This window comes from Homalodisca vitripennis, chromosome 2, assembly GCF_021130785.1.
Source record: "Homalodisca vitripennis isolate AUS2020 chromosome 2, UT_GWSS_2.1, whole genome shotgun sequence".
NCBI lineage: Eukaryota > Metazoa > Arthropoda > Insecta > Hemiptera > Cicadellidae > Homalodisca > Homalodisca vitripennis.
Window position 1 is genome coordinate 81,030,973 of NC_060208.1, and position 19,937 is coordinate 81,050,909.

At 35.0% G+C, this 19,937-nt stretch overlaps 1 protein-coding gene across 1 annotated transcript; it reads right to left on the reverse strand.

The window, feature by feature from the left end:
* Window positions 1-2,409: 2,409 nt before the first annotated feature.
* On the reverse strand, window positions 2,410-19,654 carry LOC124355692. The gene is made up of 3 exons (XM_046806853.1): window positions 19,534-19,654; window positions 16,657-16,782; window positions 2,410-5,837 (listed from the first exon to the last, which is right to left on the reverse strand). The coding sequence occupies exons 1-3, from the start codon at window positions 19,652-19,654 to the stop codon at window positions 4,564-4,566; spliced, it is 1,521 nt and encodes a 506-aa protein (XP_046662809.1). The 3' UTR covers window positions 2,410-4,563.
* Between the last annotated feature and the right edge of the window lie 283 nt (window positions 19,655-19,937).

The following is a 19,937-nucleotide window of genomic DNA, read 5'->3' on the forward strand; positions in this document are numbered from 1 at the left end:
TGAGCACAACTATGAAGGCTTTAATTTATTTGAAAATCTTCATCATTGTTGAAAGAGAAATTGCATCAATGAGTTTAATAATGAGTATGTTTTGAGTATGAATTTTTTAAGTGTGAAACATGTTAAGAAAATAAAGGTACATAGAATAATTTTTGTAAATTTTAATTTGTTACGATATTGAATAGAATTGGAAAGACTTTGTGTTACAGAAGTCATTCGTTATTGATTATGGTACCATTAAAATGTACTGTAGGTGGCTAATTACATACAGTCTCACCAACTATAATCTCAGATGGTTTGATTTATTTGTCATACCTACTTTTAGTAACCAGCAAGAAATAGAAGAAAATTATACAATTTAAATTCATACATTGATTGATGTAATATGAAGCATCTGTTATGATAGCTTCAATGAACACGACTTTAAATCTCACCACAACATCGACATCTTGATGAAGCTTACGTTTGATACATTGTGCATATGTGATAGTTGTTTAGGCAGAAACTCGTATTTTATGGAACACCAAAACAAATAAGACTGCTTCATACCGTATGGATATTATATTTAAAATAGTACAACAGTAGCTGAAGAGTAAGTAATAAAGTATATGATTTATGTTTTGAATATGAACTGAACTCATTGTAGAAAGAGCTTTATATACTATAGTTCATTTTACATTCGTAACAATCTTGTTATTATCAACAATGTGATTACCATCCACTACAATTTACAATAACATAATCTATTTTTCATTATACTAGTTACGTAATTAGCTAACTAAACCTCTATATTAATAACAGCTTCAAAGATTTTCTTTTCAATTCTTAGTAGGCTATTTTAAATTTAATTATTGTTAGAATATTTAGGTATTTTAAAATTGGAAGATAACAATAAAAAATAATACTTAAATTGGAAACTATTTTGTAGAAGTGTTATTATTCTAAGAATAAATAAAATCTTATTGTTTTCTTCCCATGTACAAAAATCAAGCTACTATTTTCATTTGTTAGTTGTGGTCAACAGATTAAATGAACCACTGAAAGAAAGGAGGGTGTGGCTGAACTTTGTAGGTCAAGGTTCATAGTCAGTTTTATGTTTGTCTTTGTAAGAATTACCAAACAATACATGGACTAAACGTTGCCGGTGAAGAAAAACGCAACATTGATTTATTTGAAAGAAATGTATTGATAACGTTGATTTGTTTGAAGAATTAATGTAATAAACGTTTGTGTCAGCGATGTGTATATGAGGTACACAAACGTTTGATGTTAGAAGGTATAAGTCTAAATGCTTTCCACTCATATAACCTTGACCCAAGTTATTTTTAAAGAAATTTGGATGAGAAAATCAATAATGTTTAATTCAAGATTTATAAGATATGACGTGTATACAATAATACAAAAATCTTATAAATAAAATTAAAAAAACAACTAAGTTTGAGGGTAGTAAAATTCATAAGTAAAATATTTTCCACCCTTAAACCGTTTAAAATATACGTAATTAAAATCCACACAATTAATAATTAGATAATGATAATGGATTGTACAATTCCTTCAATTATCCTTTAGGTGTTCTAAAATTGACACTGAAGAATTTTATGCCATGATAAGATTTTTCACAAGACACAGGTCTAGAAATGCATTTTCTGGGAGTAAAAATTCCAAAATTGCTCCCAGAGTTTGGCAATAAATAATATTTCTCCTCTTATTATTCGGCCAATCTTTGTCAAAAATATCGAAATACTACCATTTTAAAAAGAAGTGAAGGATTCATCCTACCTACACCGCAATAACAACCACCAGCTGCTTCTGAGTGGAGGGCATATAGGGAATATGGGGAACTGTGCGACAAAATTTTGCTGGAGACCAGCGTTTAGAATTTTTCCATCTTACCTAAGTACCTAAAAAGAAATTTTATATTTTTCTTTTGAATACAACAAATCTCCTTAAACTCCCTATGATTATTTGTAATTATTAAAATCTTTAAATTCGGATGAAGAATTTCCTTATAATACGTACATTATTAAAAAAATACTTCTTCTTTTGCCTAACTTCACAAATTTGTAGTTTCCAGGAGATTAATTGTCTCACACTTGTTCATACTGGACATAAGAACTGTTGAGAAAAACGTTTCCTTCTTTGTTGATTTTTACTTTTATTATTTTCTATACATACGTCTCAGTTTTATGAAAACAGGTTTTATAATTTATTGATAACGTTCTTTCCTTACTCCGAACAAAGTATGTGAATTTAAAACTACGATTTTAAAACAACTCGTTGGCTTCGGCAGACGCCACTGTACTGTGTGCTGGTTATTAAGTGTACGTAACGGTACTCGTGATGATTCAGTATAGAACAGCAGCGAGGGTGTTAACGGGGATAAAACAACATATATATATATATATATATATAATTTCTTTAATAATTTGTATATTGTTTTATAATGTTTTTATTTGTGATTTAAATGAACCATGTGTAAAATATAAACATTGTAGCTTGTGTACTAATATGCTGTGCTTTAACAAACCACGCTGATTTAAGACAAATCTATAAGCTGAGAAATCGGTTGCTTTTTACTTAGCCTATTTATTGAATTGAATAATTTCATAATTATCAATTATTTATATTATATTAAAATTAAATTAAGTTTATTGAAACAGACCAACCTTAATTATATAAGTTTATCGTACTTGATAACCTTACAAAATCTTGGTATATTTGTTTTACAATATTAAAGTATACTCTAGTTACAATTACCATAATCTTGAATTCACGACTCTCACAAATAACCCTGATTTTAGTATTCGTATTATAGTATTGTGCGACCACAACTAATGAACTATTGTGAAGGCAAACGTTATACTGGTGAAACAATAATAACGATGAACCGATTAATAAAAACATGAGTGTTCGAATATTTCTTTAGAATTTTAGCTCTACTATAATGAAACCATTGACTGTAGATAAACTTTTCCCGCCAATCAGGAGCAGATCAAAGTAAACACCACACCATCGTCTGCTTTAGTAGCTTTGTTTTACGCGCTGCACTAGTTCCACTACAATCCACCCGGCGCGCTGCTTACCAGTCGCCGCGCCCTCCGTCGTCGGCAAGAGTTCCCACGTTAGCCGCTAGATGTCTTATAGATCGAGGGATTTCAAACGGTAACAAATTTCAGCAATAAATGAGTTGTCTTCTGAAGAGCTCCTACTTCCAAAGATAAAACTAACAAATGTTTGGATTGGTAAATTCCAATCCGGCTAATCTATCTTGTCTGAAATTCTCAAAGAATATTTGCAATTCTTGTTTCCTTTCAAGTGCCAAAAACTTCCATCTCTTTGAATACAAAATTAGATATTTGTTTTGTCGAGTGAGCGAATCTATAAAACAGAGTAACTTTATAATAGATGTTCTTGAAATTTCGTAGCAATAAATTTATCTGACTCTGCGACAGATAGAATCATATTTCGACAAATTCGAAAACACTGTTATTTTATACTAAAAAAGGCGTCACTGGTGAGGGTGTTAACAATTTAAACACAACGTTTTGAAAGCTGGTATTCGTTCAGTTTTATGGGATAGTTTCTAAAGCACGAGCATAATTATATAGGTAAAGTAATTATAACATATGTGTATGTACAAGCAGATTATACACACAGATTTTTTTAAGTTCTATAAGTTAATATAAGTTTTAGAAACTTCATATTTGATTTTACACCAACCATCAACGATGGCAAAGTACGTTATTCTTTTAGTGCTCACAAATGTATTACTCTCTTTCCTTTTCAGTTCTGTGTGAGACCAACTAACCTCTCACCAAAAGTACACGATCGAAAGACAATATATTATGTAGTCTATAAAATAATGATAACGTGTTGAATTTGCAAACGCGCTACTCAGTTAAAGAAAATACTAGGTTTGAAAGATCGTCACAGAAAATTATATGAGAGCTACATTTTAATTAAACGAGCATTACTAGATGTGCAAATGTGAAAACAGCAAAATACAGTTTTTGGACGGAATTTCACAACTCAAATCCATTAGTCGGAAAAGTATGATATGTAAAAATCCACAAAATAATGATGGCGCTAGATATTAAAAAATGCCTGTTACACCAGCAGACCACCACAAGACAAAAGTTATTAGATTTTAGATTCAGTAGTAATAAAGTTTTCTGAAAATAGGTTAACTTTGAAATAAACTCACATTTTTACCTTTGAGATCTTTAAACATCAAGTATGGGATTGTAGTATAAATATCTCATAAATTAACCAATTTTAATGTGTGAATACTATGGTCTCACGGTGATCATACGTATATTTACCGTAATTTGGAGTATTTCTTCCTTCGTAAATCGTAACAACATATACTATGCTAGTGAAAATATTATGTATTGTAGACAATGTACACGAATTTTCTATCTTCTACTCTACCTAGCATGTGCCATCCGCTTCCACAGAATATCCAGAACGCATTCCACAAACTCCCTCTCTGGAACCAAAGCTAATACTATTCTCTTATGCCAAGAGATTGATTCAAACTTATCCATCCTTGAAAACCGTGTATCAAGTTGCCTCACCTGAATCACCCATTACTACCTCTTCAGCACCTGAACATGTTGGAAGTTGAACATCAACTTCTTCTATAACTATGTAAGTTTCAGACTTCCTATCCAGTTCCTCTGGAGTAGCATCGCTTCCCGACTCGCCAGGTGGTTCTGACTTCCCGGAGCAGATGGAATGTTGTCTTCGTTTCTCATAAGAGCTGGAACGAGATACATTACCGTCTTTCCTTTTATCTGATGTGGTCGAACCCCTTCTTTTTCTTTCCTCTGTATTTGTTCTGGAAAACCTTTTCTTTGATATTGAACTCCTCCGCGAATCCCCAGTGTTTGACCGAGACCTCGGATGTTCCTCCGTATTGGATCTCAACGACGGTGCTTTAGTCAACGATTCTCTTCTGCTATGTGGCGTTGATCTGGAATAAGGCCTGATTTCATCGTAGGATCTCGGATGATGACTGGAGAGTCTCGGACTACAAGAATGGGTTTCTCTTCGGTCCGTTTCTTCGTCATCAACGATTTGCGTTTGTCTGACAAAAGCGTGTCTCTTTGCCGTATCGGATCTTTTTGTTTTGTCTCTGACTCTCAAGGTCACCGGACAATCGTTAGGGAGGTGCAGGTCCATAGCCATGGAAGCTTGAGATCCGTGGGCTTGACACACCGCGCCTAAATCTACTTCCAGCGATTCCTTACTGCCCTTCCCACTGTGTTGTCTGCTGAGCTGTTGCGAATGCGGAGGAGAAAAGTAAGGGTTGTAGTCGGGATTGTCCATAGAGAGAGCCTGCCGTTGTAACAAAGCGTGAGGATTCAGTAGAGTGCAACCGCTGTCGGATGGGTGTAAGGAATTTCTGCTCCTTTTCTGTCTCTGCCTCGGAGAAACATGAGACTTTAGGAAAGGAGAAACTGTAGGCGTCGGAAGTTTCGCTTCGGCAAGGTTCGGAGCTGAGGGACTCTTGCTGATGGCCGGTTGCATCGGGCCGGCCTGCTGGAGATTCTTGGAGAACTGGATGAATGCCGCAGTGAGAGCCCGACGGTTCAGAGCCTCACTGGCGGCCGGGGACACGGCAGGCGCTCTGAACACGGCTGTCTGCTCCCATTTAGTCGTACTGCGCCGACTGTCCGTGCGCACAGAAGAGTGGAGCTTGCTGGACACTGCAGGGCTAAGCTTGCTGTGGCGGTGGGGATGTGTTGTGGAGTACTTCAGCCTCGTAGGCACAACCTTGGCGGCACTGTCTCGTGCTTCGAATGTCATCACACAAGCTGCCACCACAATGAAACCTGTATAGTAAACCAAACACAGGTTAATAAATAAATTGTGAAATTTCTTAAGCAATCAGAATTGCAAAGGGGTGTCAACAATTATTTCGCAAGATGTCGCTTAACTACATATATTACAGTCAGTCTTAGCCTATTGCACTGTTGTTTAACACGTTGACAGCGGCAGACTCCTTACCACGCACAAAAATAGGCGGAGTAGTCTATCTCATTCAGTTTAGAGCCGCAGCTAAAGTGTTTTAAGCTTCGGCAATTAGGATTAATGAAAATAAATGTTGAAAATCAAAATGAGAGTAAATAATTTTGAGAATAAAATGTATTGTCAAAACATATCGCATTCATTAATCTGGTTTATGTGGTTTCATTTTAACTTGTCGACAAAAATTAATTTAACGTGGAGTTTTTAAAATTTACTTATATTGAAAATATACACCATATTGGAAGAATAACTGAAGGTAATTATGTTTCAACACATGCAAATTAATTATTAAAGTTAATACATACCTTTTTTAAAATAAACAATGATTTATGACAAAGCATTCTTCTTCTACCCTAGTGGTAGATTATTCCCCATCTAACTAAGAAAAACGTTATAGTTTTTAAAATAATCGTGTGTTATACGTATTAGGTTTATCCATACCTAAACATGTGGGGACAGGGCATTTGAAAATTGTTATGACTTTCACAAGATTCGAACCCGGGATCTCTCCGTTAGAGGGCTACGGTAAAGATCATTGAGTTTACCTTGAGATGCCATGTACCGATGATCAATTCCATATAATTAAATGCGGCCCAGTCAATGGCAGCGATCAGCACAGAAACTCATGATACCGCTCTCCGAGGCAACTAGAGACAGTTTGATCAAAATGTTTGATCAAATTATGTTCGCACCACTGCTTCAAGCTCAAATCCTGCTTAGTAAATCCAAATATTCATACAACTGTACGCTGTAACATCATGAATCTTGTGAATCATTTGAGTGAAAATAAGTTTAAAATAATTCACTTTTTTGCTATAATTTTAGACCTTACATCTTACTGCACGTAAAAAATAAACTACCGAATTGATTTCAAATCCTTTCACTTTAAAAATAACCTTACAGTGATTTGGAGTTAATTAGATTTTTGATATTTTAAACTTTACTTGTATTGATTATAATATAGTTTATACGTTACTAGATAAAGTTGGGATATTTGTCTGAAGTAAAACTGACAACAATATAATATATAAAATATGAACTGTATTAATCTCATTTATTTTTGTTATATGGTTTACTAATAAAAGCCATAACAACTAAATTAAATCCAAAACCAACTTATGAAGCGATTGAAGTAATTAAAAATGGCCTTTTGTTTTAAAAAGTAGAATAATATGACATTTATTACTAGGTCTACTATAAACAGAATAACATATGGAAAGTATAAAGAGATGAAAAGTTTGAAGGCCATATGTTCACAAGGATGAAGAGCAATACCACAATCTGTGTTCAGCGTCGAATCTATAATTACTATAGCAAAACCTATACCTCTCATATTTTATGGGTGGAGAGCAGTTTTCTTTTCTATCATGTACTAAAGGGGATGTTTGGAAGAAGTGAACGAATAATTCGAAAAATAGTTCAATGGATGAGATAAAGCAAAAGATTCAATTTGTTATAATATTCTGAAAAGATTGCATTTTTGTAACACAACTGTAACTCATGTACGCTATTTTATAAAACTTTTAAATGAACCTACTAGGTAGTCAGTGAAAATTGTATTACAAACTTAATATGATGCAAGCTGAAGGGTAAAGGTACGAGTTTTTCATTTATCAACTATTTTACTTGATATTGCTAACTGAAGTTGAATAAAATCCTTTATCACTCAATGATTTTCTTAAGAAGTTTTTACGAACGTCACAAGGATCCAAATTAAATAATACTTATATGGTAGTAGTGAAAAATTAATGAAAACTGAAAATAGTAAGAAGAAACCACTTATTAAAAATCAGTGTGACTTGAAAAACAAAAAGTAAATTATAAAAAAGTATTTGATACGTCAGTGTCCATTGTTCAAGAATGTTAGGACGACTATGTTTTGAATTCATTGCCAATAAATTAAATATTTGCGATTAACTATATTTATTTTTAAGCAAAATTATGGATAGAATTGATAATATCAATATCATTCATTAGAGTTGTATTGTTCTACATAATATTGTAGTACTAGCAGTACGAATTAACTGTCTAGTGCTGTGCAGTGTATAATGCTGTGAAGAGCAATCGGAGCATAAACGTCTACACAAAATTGAACATTGGATAAAGGATTAGGTTAACTGCTTTATACCTATTATTTCCGAGTAACCGTCTCTGGTCGATGAACGGTCAGTTTATAATATCAGAAACTTGGATTCGAATCCTGTTTGGAATGTTGCACGAACAGAGGATAACAAAAAATCATCCTTGAGTTGCTGTGTCTTGAGTCCTTGAAATGGTTGCGTAAATAGTTTTTTGTAACTCCAGAAAGGACTGATTTTAAGTAACTCTAGATATATCTGATGTTTAATAAAACTATGTATGTCTGGTTTTGAATAATGTTTTGAGTAATTTTAGGTAGACATGATTTTGTAATAGGTTTAATCTTGGATGATCCTACGCAGATCTGATTTTTAGTAACTATAGATAGTTTTGATTATGAGTAACTCTAAATAATTATGTTTTAAGAAACCCCAGACAGGTCTGATTTTAGGTAACACTAGATTTGAAGTAATTCTAGATATCTTGATTCTGAGTAACCCTAGTTACGTCTGATTTCAAAAACTCTAGGTAGGGCTGATTCTGAATAACTTGAGGCATGTCTGACTGATAAGACTGATCAAAATTAGATTCTATACAAACTAATAATGATTCTATACAAACTGATAATGATGCTATACAAACTAATAATGATTCTATACAAACTAATAATGATTCTATACAAACTGATAATGATTCTATACAAACTAATAATGATTCTATACAAACTGATAATGATTCTATACAAACTTATAATGATTCTAAACAAACTAATAATGGGTTAACAGACTAGCTTTAGTATTTTACTCGTTTCGTCGTCTGAACTACATTGTTTGTAAAAATATTTTTGAAGTTACGGGCAATGTTTTCAAAATATGTTTTAAAAGTTGCTTTTTAAATGTTAGTGTACTTAAAGGAGAGTATAATTTTTTCAATAGTTAATTTATATGATATATTAGTTATTTATTTTATTTTAATTTATTTACTATTCGTTGGTGGTGGTAATTCAGGAGCTAGATCCATTCAGACAAAAAAATAGATTAGTTCTTTTCAAGCCTGACTGTAATGAATTAATCGCAACCTTGGTCAATGTTATGAAATGGGTAATAAATTATGCTTAACGAAAATACGATGGCTAATTAGTTTCGGTACTGTTTGTTTAGCTCAGATTGTTCGTATGTAAATTTAGTTGGTGCGTTGTTCAGAACAAAAGACGACATACAGTAATTTTAGTTGCAGCAGATTTTCAAAATATTTATATCCAAATATATAACATATAAGAAGGTGTTCAGGATCTTAGACCTTTTCTTATATATTAAAAAATATTTTAATTTTGTTTGTTCGTATAAATAACATACTAATAAGTTAAAGATTTTTGCTGTGTAAAATCTTATCCAACAAATAAACTGATAGAACGGAGTATTGAAATATACGACAGAATAACGAAAGAGTAAGTATATTCGTTTAGGATGGCTACCAATCTGTTATGGAGTGCCTCAGGCGTCAGTGATTCGACCTAATATTTGCGATTTGTATATAAACAACTTGCCTAATTTAATTAACCATGGAGGAATAAAGTGTACACAGATAATATTGCCCTGGTATGTTCTGGAAAATTGGCTAAACTCAGCCAATAAACTAAGATTTCAGGATTTAGTACCACTTATGCCACAAGACGTGAAAGGATTTAACACACATTAGTTCATATATACTCCAAGGACGATAAACCGACACAACGGTGTGACAAAGGACTTAACAGAACGTAGCCAAAATCTTACCATCCAATCCAACAAAGTAACTTCATTACATGTCATATGGCTGTACTAAGTGGGTTTACAAATTTGTTCATTTAATGATTTTCTTGTTGTCGCCATGGTAATCATAAGATCAATGCGAAAATATTAAGAATTTAGTATAATGATAAGACTTAATTATTTTAAGTCTTATCATTAATTATTTTAAGTCTTATCAATAACTTGATCTTTTGATTTCAAAATCATTAGAATTCTTTCTCGGACCAAGAGGAACCTACGTACCAAGTTTCAAGTCGTTAACATTTTTCTCACCACGGACAGACAGACAGACAGACAATTTTAAGAAGTACCTGTCGGGTCCCCGTAGTAAATGGTAAATTGTACTTTTGAACTATTTAAAAAATGAAATTCTGTTTATGTAACTTTGTAGATTTACATCCCATTTTGTTTTGTAATTGGTATCATGGCGCACCCAGGGGGGGCTTTGGGGGCTTAAGCCCCCCCAAGGACCTGATATATCCGACTAATAAATACTGTATGTGACTAATCAATTCGTTCTGTTATCATCATATATGTTTTAATCGTACTTTTATAAACTATAAATGAATGGTAACGTTAAACCTATTTATTAAAGTACACTGATTAAATCAAGAAAGCAAGAGTTGTGGCAAACAAATATTTAGACGTATGTATTCCCAGTATAACTGCCTGCGCTGCTGTGTTAGCTCCTCCATTCCATCCTGCTCTATGGCGATGACTACGAGCCGTTGCCATGGCCGACCAGCTCTAGTTCCGACAACTCTCCACCAGACGCGCCGTGCCCGCCCCGGCAGTGAATTTGGTCTTTTTGTCCAGTTGACAGTCGTAGTTTTATCGAATTGCAGTATAGTGGTGTTATGTTGTCTGCTGTCAAGTTCAACTGTGTTTGTGGTCTCGGTCTGACAAATTGGTTGGACAGTAGTCCTAGTAAAGATATGTGATAAAAGAAAAGCTAGTATACAAAACTATTTTAAACCGTTTGAAAATGCCACAAAAATATTTCGGGCAAGTAAGAGAGCTGCCTACATGTCTGAAACAGCCTGAGTTGTGTGGAGGAATGTCTCGGAGCTACGAAGAATCTCCTGCAGTTCGATGTAAGTCAAAATACCTAGACATTGCTTTGTTTAAAACAAAAAAAATTGACAGACAGTGAAAAAGTTAAAAGTGTTGAATACAGATGGGTCCCTCAAAGTAGACTTTTAACTTTCTTACAGAACGTACGGGACTCAACAACGAAACTTTTTTGTTTCATGGCTAAATAAATATACTTGGCTGTCTTATTCTGAATTGAAAAAAGACTCTGCATACTGTGTTCATTGTATGCTGTTTTTTTCCCAAAAAAGAAGTAGAGCAATAGTAAACGCTCAACATACTGGCCACTTGTTGAGGAAGGTTTTTCTAACGAAAATAGCATAGAAAAATTTTGAAAACATGCAGCTCACAGGTACCAGAAGGACTCTTGTGTAAGCCAGCTAACTTTAAAAAGAGTAATGGATAGTGAAATCAAATCAATTCGACAAATCCCTTGATAAAGGGAAAGACCTTCAAGGCCCAAAAACAACGTGAAAAGAAATTCTTTCCGATAATAGACACTATTAAATATGTGTGGAAGGCAAAATATTGCTCTTAGGGGGCCTTAGAGATTATGGCGAGTTTGATATAAATCGTAGACCTGCTCCGGAGAATCAGGGGTAACTTTAGAGCACTGCTTAGAGCCAGAATTGAAGCGGGATCAAGATTAAAAAAACACTTTGAATCCTGTGGAAAAAAATGCTACTTACAAAGTTGGAACTTCCAAAACCAAATAATTGATGCTGTAACCGTTCATAACTGAAAAAATAGCAACTAAAGTTAAAGAGGCTAAGTTTTTTTAGTATCTCGCAGATGAAAACGTCCGAGTGTTTCAACAATGAAACAGTTTTCGTTGTGTCGATCGATACGTAATTCGATTGCATCAAATAATTACCAATATGTGAGACAATCTCAAGTTCATGCCACTAACCTCCCACAACCGGTTGGGAGTTGGCAAAAACTGTAATAAAAGGACTTGAAGATAGTAACATTGACGTCCATAACCTATCGGTTGTCCCAGGGGTACGATGGATCGGCTGCCATGAGTGGAAGTTTAATGGACCCCAAGCCTGTATCCAAGAAGCTCACCCCACAGCAATATTTGTGCATTTGCGCTTTCTCATAGCCTATTCTGGCATTATCAAACCTTCTAAGTTGCACCTATCAGAAACTTTTCGAATAAGTAGAGAGGGTTGTATAATTTTTTCGTGGACACTCCTAAAAGACCAGCCCGTTTTACACAGTGTATAGCTTCGGAGATAATGTTGAAACCAACAAGTGTGAAAAAACTGCTACAACTTTGTCCAACTGATGGGGCAAAGGCATGAATGCCGTCTTTGTCATAAGGACTTCTTCAACCAGTTGAAGTAGCGTTGAGAAATAAAAAACTGGAGTGATAGAGACTCTTCTTCTGGAACTCTTATTTTACTCAGCTCATTTACGTCAAGGCGAAATTCATCATTTCTCTCTTGCATCAGAACAAGCGCCTTGGTTTACACGTAAACCTAACAAAAAGCTGCAAGGAAGGATTGGAACTATCTTCTGCAAATCAACACATGCTGAAACTGTACTTGAAAGCCTAAAATCCTAAGAACAAAATGCGATGAAGAGCTTCACTCCTTGTTTGAAAGAGGCTACCCAGATCGGGCCAACAACTTGGATGTAAAATCTCCCATGCCCCGAACAGTTGGCAGACACAAAATAAAAACAACTACACCAGCAGATACCCTGAAGTTACTACCGCGATCTATTTTTTCATCCCTTGGATTGAATCTTTGATAAGTTTCTTTGGAACCCGATTCATGAAACATAAAGACATATTGAAGGGGTTAGAGTGTCTGATGCCTACAGCCGATGGATCACGTGGAAAGGAAAGAAACCTCAAAACTTAATTATCATCAGCGTGGTTGTTTTTTATAAAAATGACATAATTGAAAGTTGGTGGGAAAAAAACAACGAAAGCCTGCTCAAAGCCGAGTTGGAGTTGTGGCACAACAGCTTTTAGACCCACACCAACACACCTAGAAATGTAATTGATTGTTGAACGTGTGATAAGGACATGTTTCCTAACATCCCATTATTGTTGTAAATATTGTGCACTATCCCTGAACACAGTACAGCAAAAGTCGTTCTCAACATTACGTAGACTCTAGACCTAACTAAGGAATTAACCATGGGGTGCTAACAGACTGAGTGGACTGGCGGCTTTGGAATATTCACCGTGAAATAGAAGTGACCAATACAGAGGTAGTTTTCTGTTTATCAAAAATCGACCAAAAACTCTGAAATTTGTTCTTGAAAATATTTTAACTTTATCTTACATCTCATTTTGTAATCATTAAATTTACATTTGTAATTTAAATTATTATTTCTTTCCTTGAAAACTTAAAACAAATTAATGACATCCAACTTATTCCAGGATGACAATTTCTAATAAAAATCAAGTATAAAGCTTTTAACTTGTAATTTTAATAAGGTTTTAATTAGAGCTAAAAGCTGTTTAATGTAATAGTAACCTATTAACTAATTTTTCTCTAATAAGATTAACTTGTAGTTGATTATGAAACAGCCACAGACTAGTTTGTTTTAGCTTACTCAATTATCTTAATGATCATGTAATACAGTGATGTACCTAAATGGTACATCTTATTGTAGTTCGATAGTTATAGGCCAACTAATATAAAATATTACTGTCATTGAAGGTCATTAATGGAAAACTATAGGCGTACATTTTATACATGGGAAGTCCGAAGGCGGGCAAGGCAACAGCAGCCGGGGCCCGCCAAGCCCTAGCCCCAGCAAAGGAAGCAGCAAGCCCGGCAGCAAGGCCGGACGGCAGAGCTAAGCCGCGCCAAGCAGGGGGCTCGAAGCCAAGCCAAGCAAGCCACAGGTCAGCGGCCGTGCAGAGAGCAGAAGCGCCAGCCAGCGAGCCCGAAGCAGCACCGCCAAGCGCCCGAGAAGACCTCGGAGGAGCGAAGCCCCAGCCGCGCGAAGCGGCAAGCGGGAGAGCCGAGGCCAGCGCCGCGCAACAGAGCCAGCCGCGAAGCCCCACGCGAGAAGCAAAGCTCAGCAGGGGCGGCGCGACGGGGCCGCCCAAGCCAAAGCCGGCCAAGTCGCGCAGCCGCAGCGGGGAGGAGAAAGCGCAGCCTCCGCTCGAAGGCGCCTCCGCAGCGGGGCGAGTAGCCCGGCAGAGGAGAGGGCGCCGCAGCAAGCCGGCCAGGCGAGCAGAGCAAGCAGCCCGACCCTAAGCCGCCGCTAAGTAGCCAGGGAGCGAGCCCCCCCCAACCCGCGAGCCCCCGAAGGAAGGAAGCAGGCGCGGCCGCCCGCCAAGGCCGCGAAGGGCCCCAGCCTGGCCCGCGGGCCCGAAGTCCAGCCAGCCCCCCGAAGCGCAGCAGCCCCGCCCCAGGCAGGAGCAAGCCCAAGCGCGCAGAAGCCGCAAGCAGCCCCCCAATTACCCCAAAACCAAAATTCCTGGTGCGCCCCTGATTGGTATATTATTCTAAATCAAATATAATACTTGTAAGAATATGAATATCATGAATATCTGTGATGTTCTGTGCGATGGTTGAATGAATTTGTGCTTTTCAATGCAAGTTTTTGTCATCGATTACCAAATCTTGTTTGTGTGCTGTATACAGTACTTACTGTACAAGTATAAGTTTTACTATGTGTTGTGCTTACTTATTAATAAAATTGTGTCTACATGTGAAAATATCGCGAATCTAATATGCTGTTTATAAACAAAGCTGTTTGCTAGTTTTGGTGCAAGTAAACATAGTTGTTTGCTAAATATAATGCGGGCAAATTTAAAACATTTTAAGCTTATGGTTGATAAGCTTAGGTAACCTATACACAATGGATGGTGGGGTATTATGGATTTGAAGCTACAATCAATAGTTCTAGACCAACAAAAGAAAAGACAACGCTGCGCGGAAGATCATTAGACTATGCAAATACAAGGGGATGGGGGGGGGGGAGGAGATGAACACGTTGTTTGTAGAGCAGCGAATGACAAAATGTGTTGAGCCGTGGAAGGGTTTAGAGATTGATGGAAGTTCGCAAGTACGACGTTTTGGGTCACACTGGTAGTGTGTCATCCTGGACACTGCCAATGACACAGAATTGGATTATGCGACAGGGTGTTACAATCAAGTCACACAAACAGTTGTATTTCCTGTTTGTAAACATATTAGCCACAACCCCAGTTACTGTGTTTTTATTTCCATTGCCCCTGAAGACGGTTTGCGGGCGTGTACACTTTTTGAAAAAATTCTGGCCTTTTTTTGATTTTTCACTAAAGTAAAATTCAATCCCAGATTTTTGTATAAGATAAAATACTAAAATTCTACGTACTTTTGCTACGGAAAGACTGTTTTTCACAGTCTTCCAAAAATCTTTTTCTGTCAACATTTACATTGATGTTTAAGAAAAACACAACACAGCACGTTGTTATTAATTTGAATAACATTTAACTAAATAGCTGTCAGAGATTGTTCTCTTTCGACGTTTGAATGCCAATTACTGTTAAATCTTATTTTGTTATGATGATGCTATTTTCTCATTTATATGTCACTGGAGTTTGTTTCCAGACGAGTCCTTAATAAAAGCACATAAGCTAATCGATATTTATATATTTACACACCAAACATTTTTGTGCTATGCGGGATGGACCTGTGAGTCTAAAATGAGTCTAATGATAAATAGACTCAGTTGATTCTGCTTAGTGTATGAGATTAGAAAGTACTCTTGTCTGTCTTCTTTTGTCACTTGATGCTCGTAGTAACCTCATCATTGACTTAAAAAAATGCCCAGAATTTATTTTAGGCTGGGTGATGGATGACAATTTTTTTTAAAGGAGAAGCCGATCCCCTTTTAAGCCTTACTCTGCCTGTCCTCATAGACCACTGGCCTGGGCGAGGATCTTATCAAGCAGAATAAGAGGGAAAGTCGATACAGTACAAGGTCGATGGTATTGATAAAAAGTGCAACGGTCACAGCCAGGATTCGAACCTGCGCTATCTCTAACTGAGATTCGAAGTCCAACGTCTTAGACCTCTCGGCTATCGGCACTCCCAAATAATTAGAATTATACATAATTAGATTTTCATTAACCAAAGACCTGGCTGAGAATCAAAATTAAAATATGATTTTATTTATTTACACTATTATTTAATCAAATATACTTGTTAAGAGACACTTCAGCTCAGCTAAGTCTGAGGGTCTACATCTCAATTATATTTATCCATCTAATTGATCTTCACTCATTTCATCATCTCAGTTTCCGGTTCATATCGTGAAGTTAAATTGATTAAATTCTTGATATATTTTACCCTCGCTGTACTGTACTTCTAAAAAAACGTATCCGCTTATAAAGGGGAGCTGTATCGTGTTTGGCTGTACTTAACCAATCAACAATCACTGCGACATCCAGCAATCAAAATGGATTCTATATTACAGACTGCCAGTTGTTTGATAATTTGACGCTGTCTTTGTTCTCATTATGCTAGAAACGCGTCCTTATGCATGTTGGTGTACGTTTATAATAAATTAATAAGATCTTAATTCATAACTGTTTCAGAAGGTTGGAATTTGTTTCCTTGATCTGTGGACGTACCTTTTATTTATAGATTTCCATAGCGTTTTATCAAAGTTCGTGACTGTTGTAAGTTAAAGTAGTACATACCTCCCACTCCCATTACTATGGGCCCTGCGTAAGACAGATTGTGGAGGTGGAAACCCCGATTCTTCAGGGTGACTGTGCTGTTAGCCCTCACCTCCGGCGCGGGAGAGAGCTGGTCTGCGTAGTAACCTGCGCAGTAAAATTGAGCATGACTACTTTCGTTGGAAAAACTTATCTTGGATATGTTATAAGTAAAGGCGATACAGAAGGAGTTTAGAAGCAAGAATAGGATTCCTATAAAAAAGTTATAAATAATATAATTATAATTTAAATTAAGGAAATTATTATAAGGTTTTTTATAGAAAGATAGACAGAGAGAAAAATAGCGAGGATATGAACAAAACAAAAAAATCGTGGAAAATGTGAAATAAATTGTGTTTAAAAATAGAGGCAAAAACTAAAAGAGATGAGATGGAAAAACTCCAAAAAAGTAAAACAAGAACATTTTATAGACAATGAAAACAAACCTAATAATGACAGTAAATCATTATGAAAGAAAACTTTTTTGTTTATATTAAACGTTACGCAATATAAAATAAGCAGATTACAAATTATTCTAAATAATCGAAGTGTTATAAGTAAGAAACAAGTCAACATTAAAAATTATAAATAGTACTTTGTGTAATTTGTCACACTGAAATATTTTAAAGGAACACTCAAGTAAGCAATGATGAGAGCATATGAATGTGAATTTTATGATGGGACTGAAAATGGTTCAATGCCAGTTTTACCATAAGAAATGGAATTACCAATTTTTGAATGTTGATATACATGAGATAAATATAATATATACGAGTATTTTGGAGGAGATCTTAATATAACATATTGTTGATACTTAAACTATTCATCAGTGATTTAGTAATGATTAGCGATTGAATAAAAATCATTTTGTAACATATTTTAATAGAAATAAAATATCCATTCAAATATTTATTTATTAAAAGAAAAAAAAATACTCAAATGACTATAATTTCACAACAAAGTTTTCTTTAAGTCTATAATTAAATTACTGTATTCGAATAAAGTTAATGTAGTATTACTAATTCACTTAATTATTACTAGCATTGGAGGTAAAGTAATCTTTTATGAGCAGCTCAATCGAATTTTGAGTCGCAACAAGTCTTCTCTTTGACTGCATTGTGTAGTAATACAAAGTCGTCAATGTTTAAAGAAACCATTAGGGGATCCTTTGTCCTGATAGCACACAATATGGATCCCTCCGAGGACCCAAGCCCATTATCTTGATAGAGTGGATCCAGGATCAATATGATTGCTCTTGTGAAACAAAAAAAGAGAATGAAATTAAGTTTAATATTAACATGGAGTATGGACCATGTGGATTAACTTACCGATATTTATTTTATAAATAAAAATACCGTTTACAACTATATAATTTTCAATCTTTGAGAAATCTTTAATTGTGATATTAATATATTCTACATTTTTGTAAAAATATCTAAATTAATTTATTACAAAACAAACAAATTTTGAAAAGTGTTAGAATATTTTAAGAAAATATTTTAACTTGATGTCTTGTACAATGTTGATCCTAGATGAATATAATAAACCATTTTTATAAAATACGTCAAGTATTTTTTGTATTTTACGGGAACATGGATATCTCCAGGTTAAATTTTAAGCACTTCTTTAATCACGCTATTAGCCTAGATTAAGTTTTATCACATTTTTGGTACTTTTCATCAAATGTTGAACGAAGTTGATCAATGACTTGATCAAAATATATCGACTGATCAGAACTGGTGAGATTTCGATACAGCGTAATAAAACTATGAATAGCCCTAATTAACTATTTTGATATGGAAACTCTGCTCTATTGGTTTAAGATAAATTGAAAAGATTATTTTAGGTGTTGTAAAAGGGTTTAATAATTTATTTTTTTAACTATTCGCAGTATTTTAGTAATAGTTTTTTAAAGTGCCTTTCCTGAATACAGATAAATCAAATACGTTTTCCTAATTCCACGAGACATTATAGCAATTTTAAATAGTAATTGGGAACAGCCTCAAGGACAACGATTGGGGATAGGGATTGGGGATTGATTTTGTTACAATGCTTTTATTATAATATTTAATTTTAAATAATAACTGAAGGGAATAACACTTTTTGTTCGTAAAAAGTTAATTTAACATGAATAATAATATATAAATTCTTAAGCAATATTTAATAAAAAACATGCTATTGTATTCAATTTTTTAGTCATTCCATTACGTCAAAATTAATTAAAGCACTTCCCATTGAATCATGATTCAGAGAGATATTGTCAGCGTCATTCATTATAATTGACACAAAAATTAAAAACAAAATAACCCAAACAATCACAGGTATTAACAGTTTATACCGTTTGAAAATAAGGCAAAGAAAGTAGTAACATAAAAAAATGAAATATAAGAAGAATACTAAAAGTAAAAAAAAAATAAATATACTATGATTTCGAGACGTTCTGAAGTAAATGTATTCTCTCCAAATGGATCGGTCGTAATCTAACTCCGATTTTCTATCTATGGTAAAAACATTCACATTTTGCAATGTATCAAAGGAGGTCAGCTATTCGTGGGGACGTTTGTACGAGTATAATATAAGGAAATATATTACCATTTAATAATCATCCAGCTACTAGGCCATCTGACAAATAATCGATACAGTGTTATTGACAACGAAATACTTACATGTGTCCAAAAAATTGAGGAAAATACACCTTTTGAATATAAAAAACGTGAAATCGAACCCGTTGAGTTTCCTATTGTAAAACGTGCATGGCTTACATATAAACAAAGGCGGCAAGGGTTTTTGAAGAGTGGGGTCTGAAACCTCAAGCAGTTGTTTAATGACATTGTCTAGTCGGGGTAGGAAGTACTCAACTGAGAGCTGGAGGGTGGGTTGGTGGAACGTGGGAGTTTGGGGGTGAAGGATGGGGTTGTGGCGTTGGGTCAAAGTTCAAATGCTCACGAAGCTGATCCATCTGCGCAGCAATGAAATCCATTTTCCTCGTTTGGGGGAAACAATCAAATAACTCCCCGGTAAAGTGCGATAGATTACTTTGTTTTTTAAGCGAATGTATCTAAAATGGAATGAATTATATAATTCGTAAATGTTGTGTACAGTAAGTGGTATGGAACTTCCATGAAACTTCAGATCCTTAATGTTTACTAGGCTTATTAATAATGATCCTTCCCGAAGTACATCCAGTCTACATGAGCAAGTAAGATACCGTTTCAAATAATCACACGTTCTACATACATTTATATCATACTAGTCAGTGGACA

What these genes read in the sequence shown, in the direction of transcription:
- LOC124355692 (XM_046806853.1), bottom strand. Translation starts at nt 19,654, where the DNA reads ATGGATTTCATTGCTGCGCAGATGGATCAGCTTCGTGAGCATTTGAAC. An exon ending in AACCCACCCTCCAGCTCTCA is followed by an intron (nt 16,783 to 19,533) that starts GTTGAGTACTTC and finishes TTTACTGCGCAG; the next exon opens with GTTACTACGCAGACCAGCTC. An exon ending in CATAGTAATGGGAGTGGGAG is followed by an intron (nt 5,838 to 16,656) that starts GTATGTACTACT and finishes TTTACTATACAG; the next exon opens with GTTTCATTGTGGTGGCAGCT.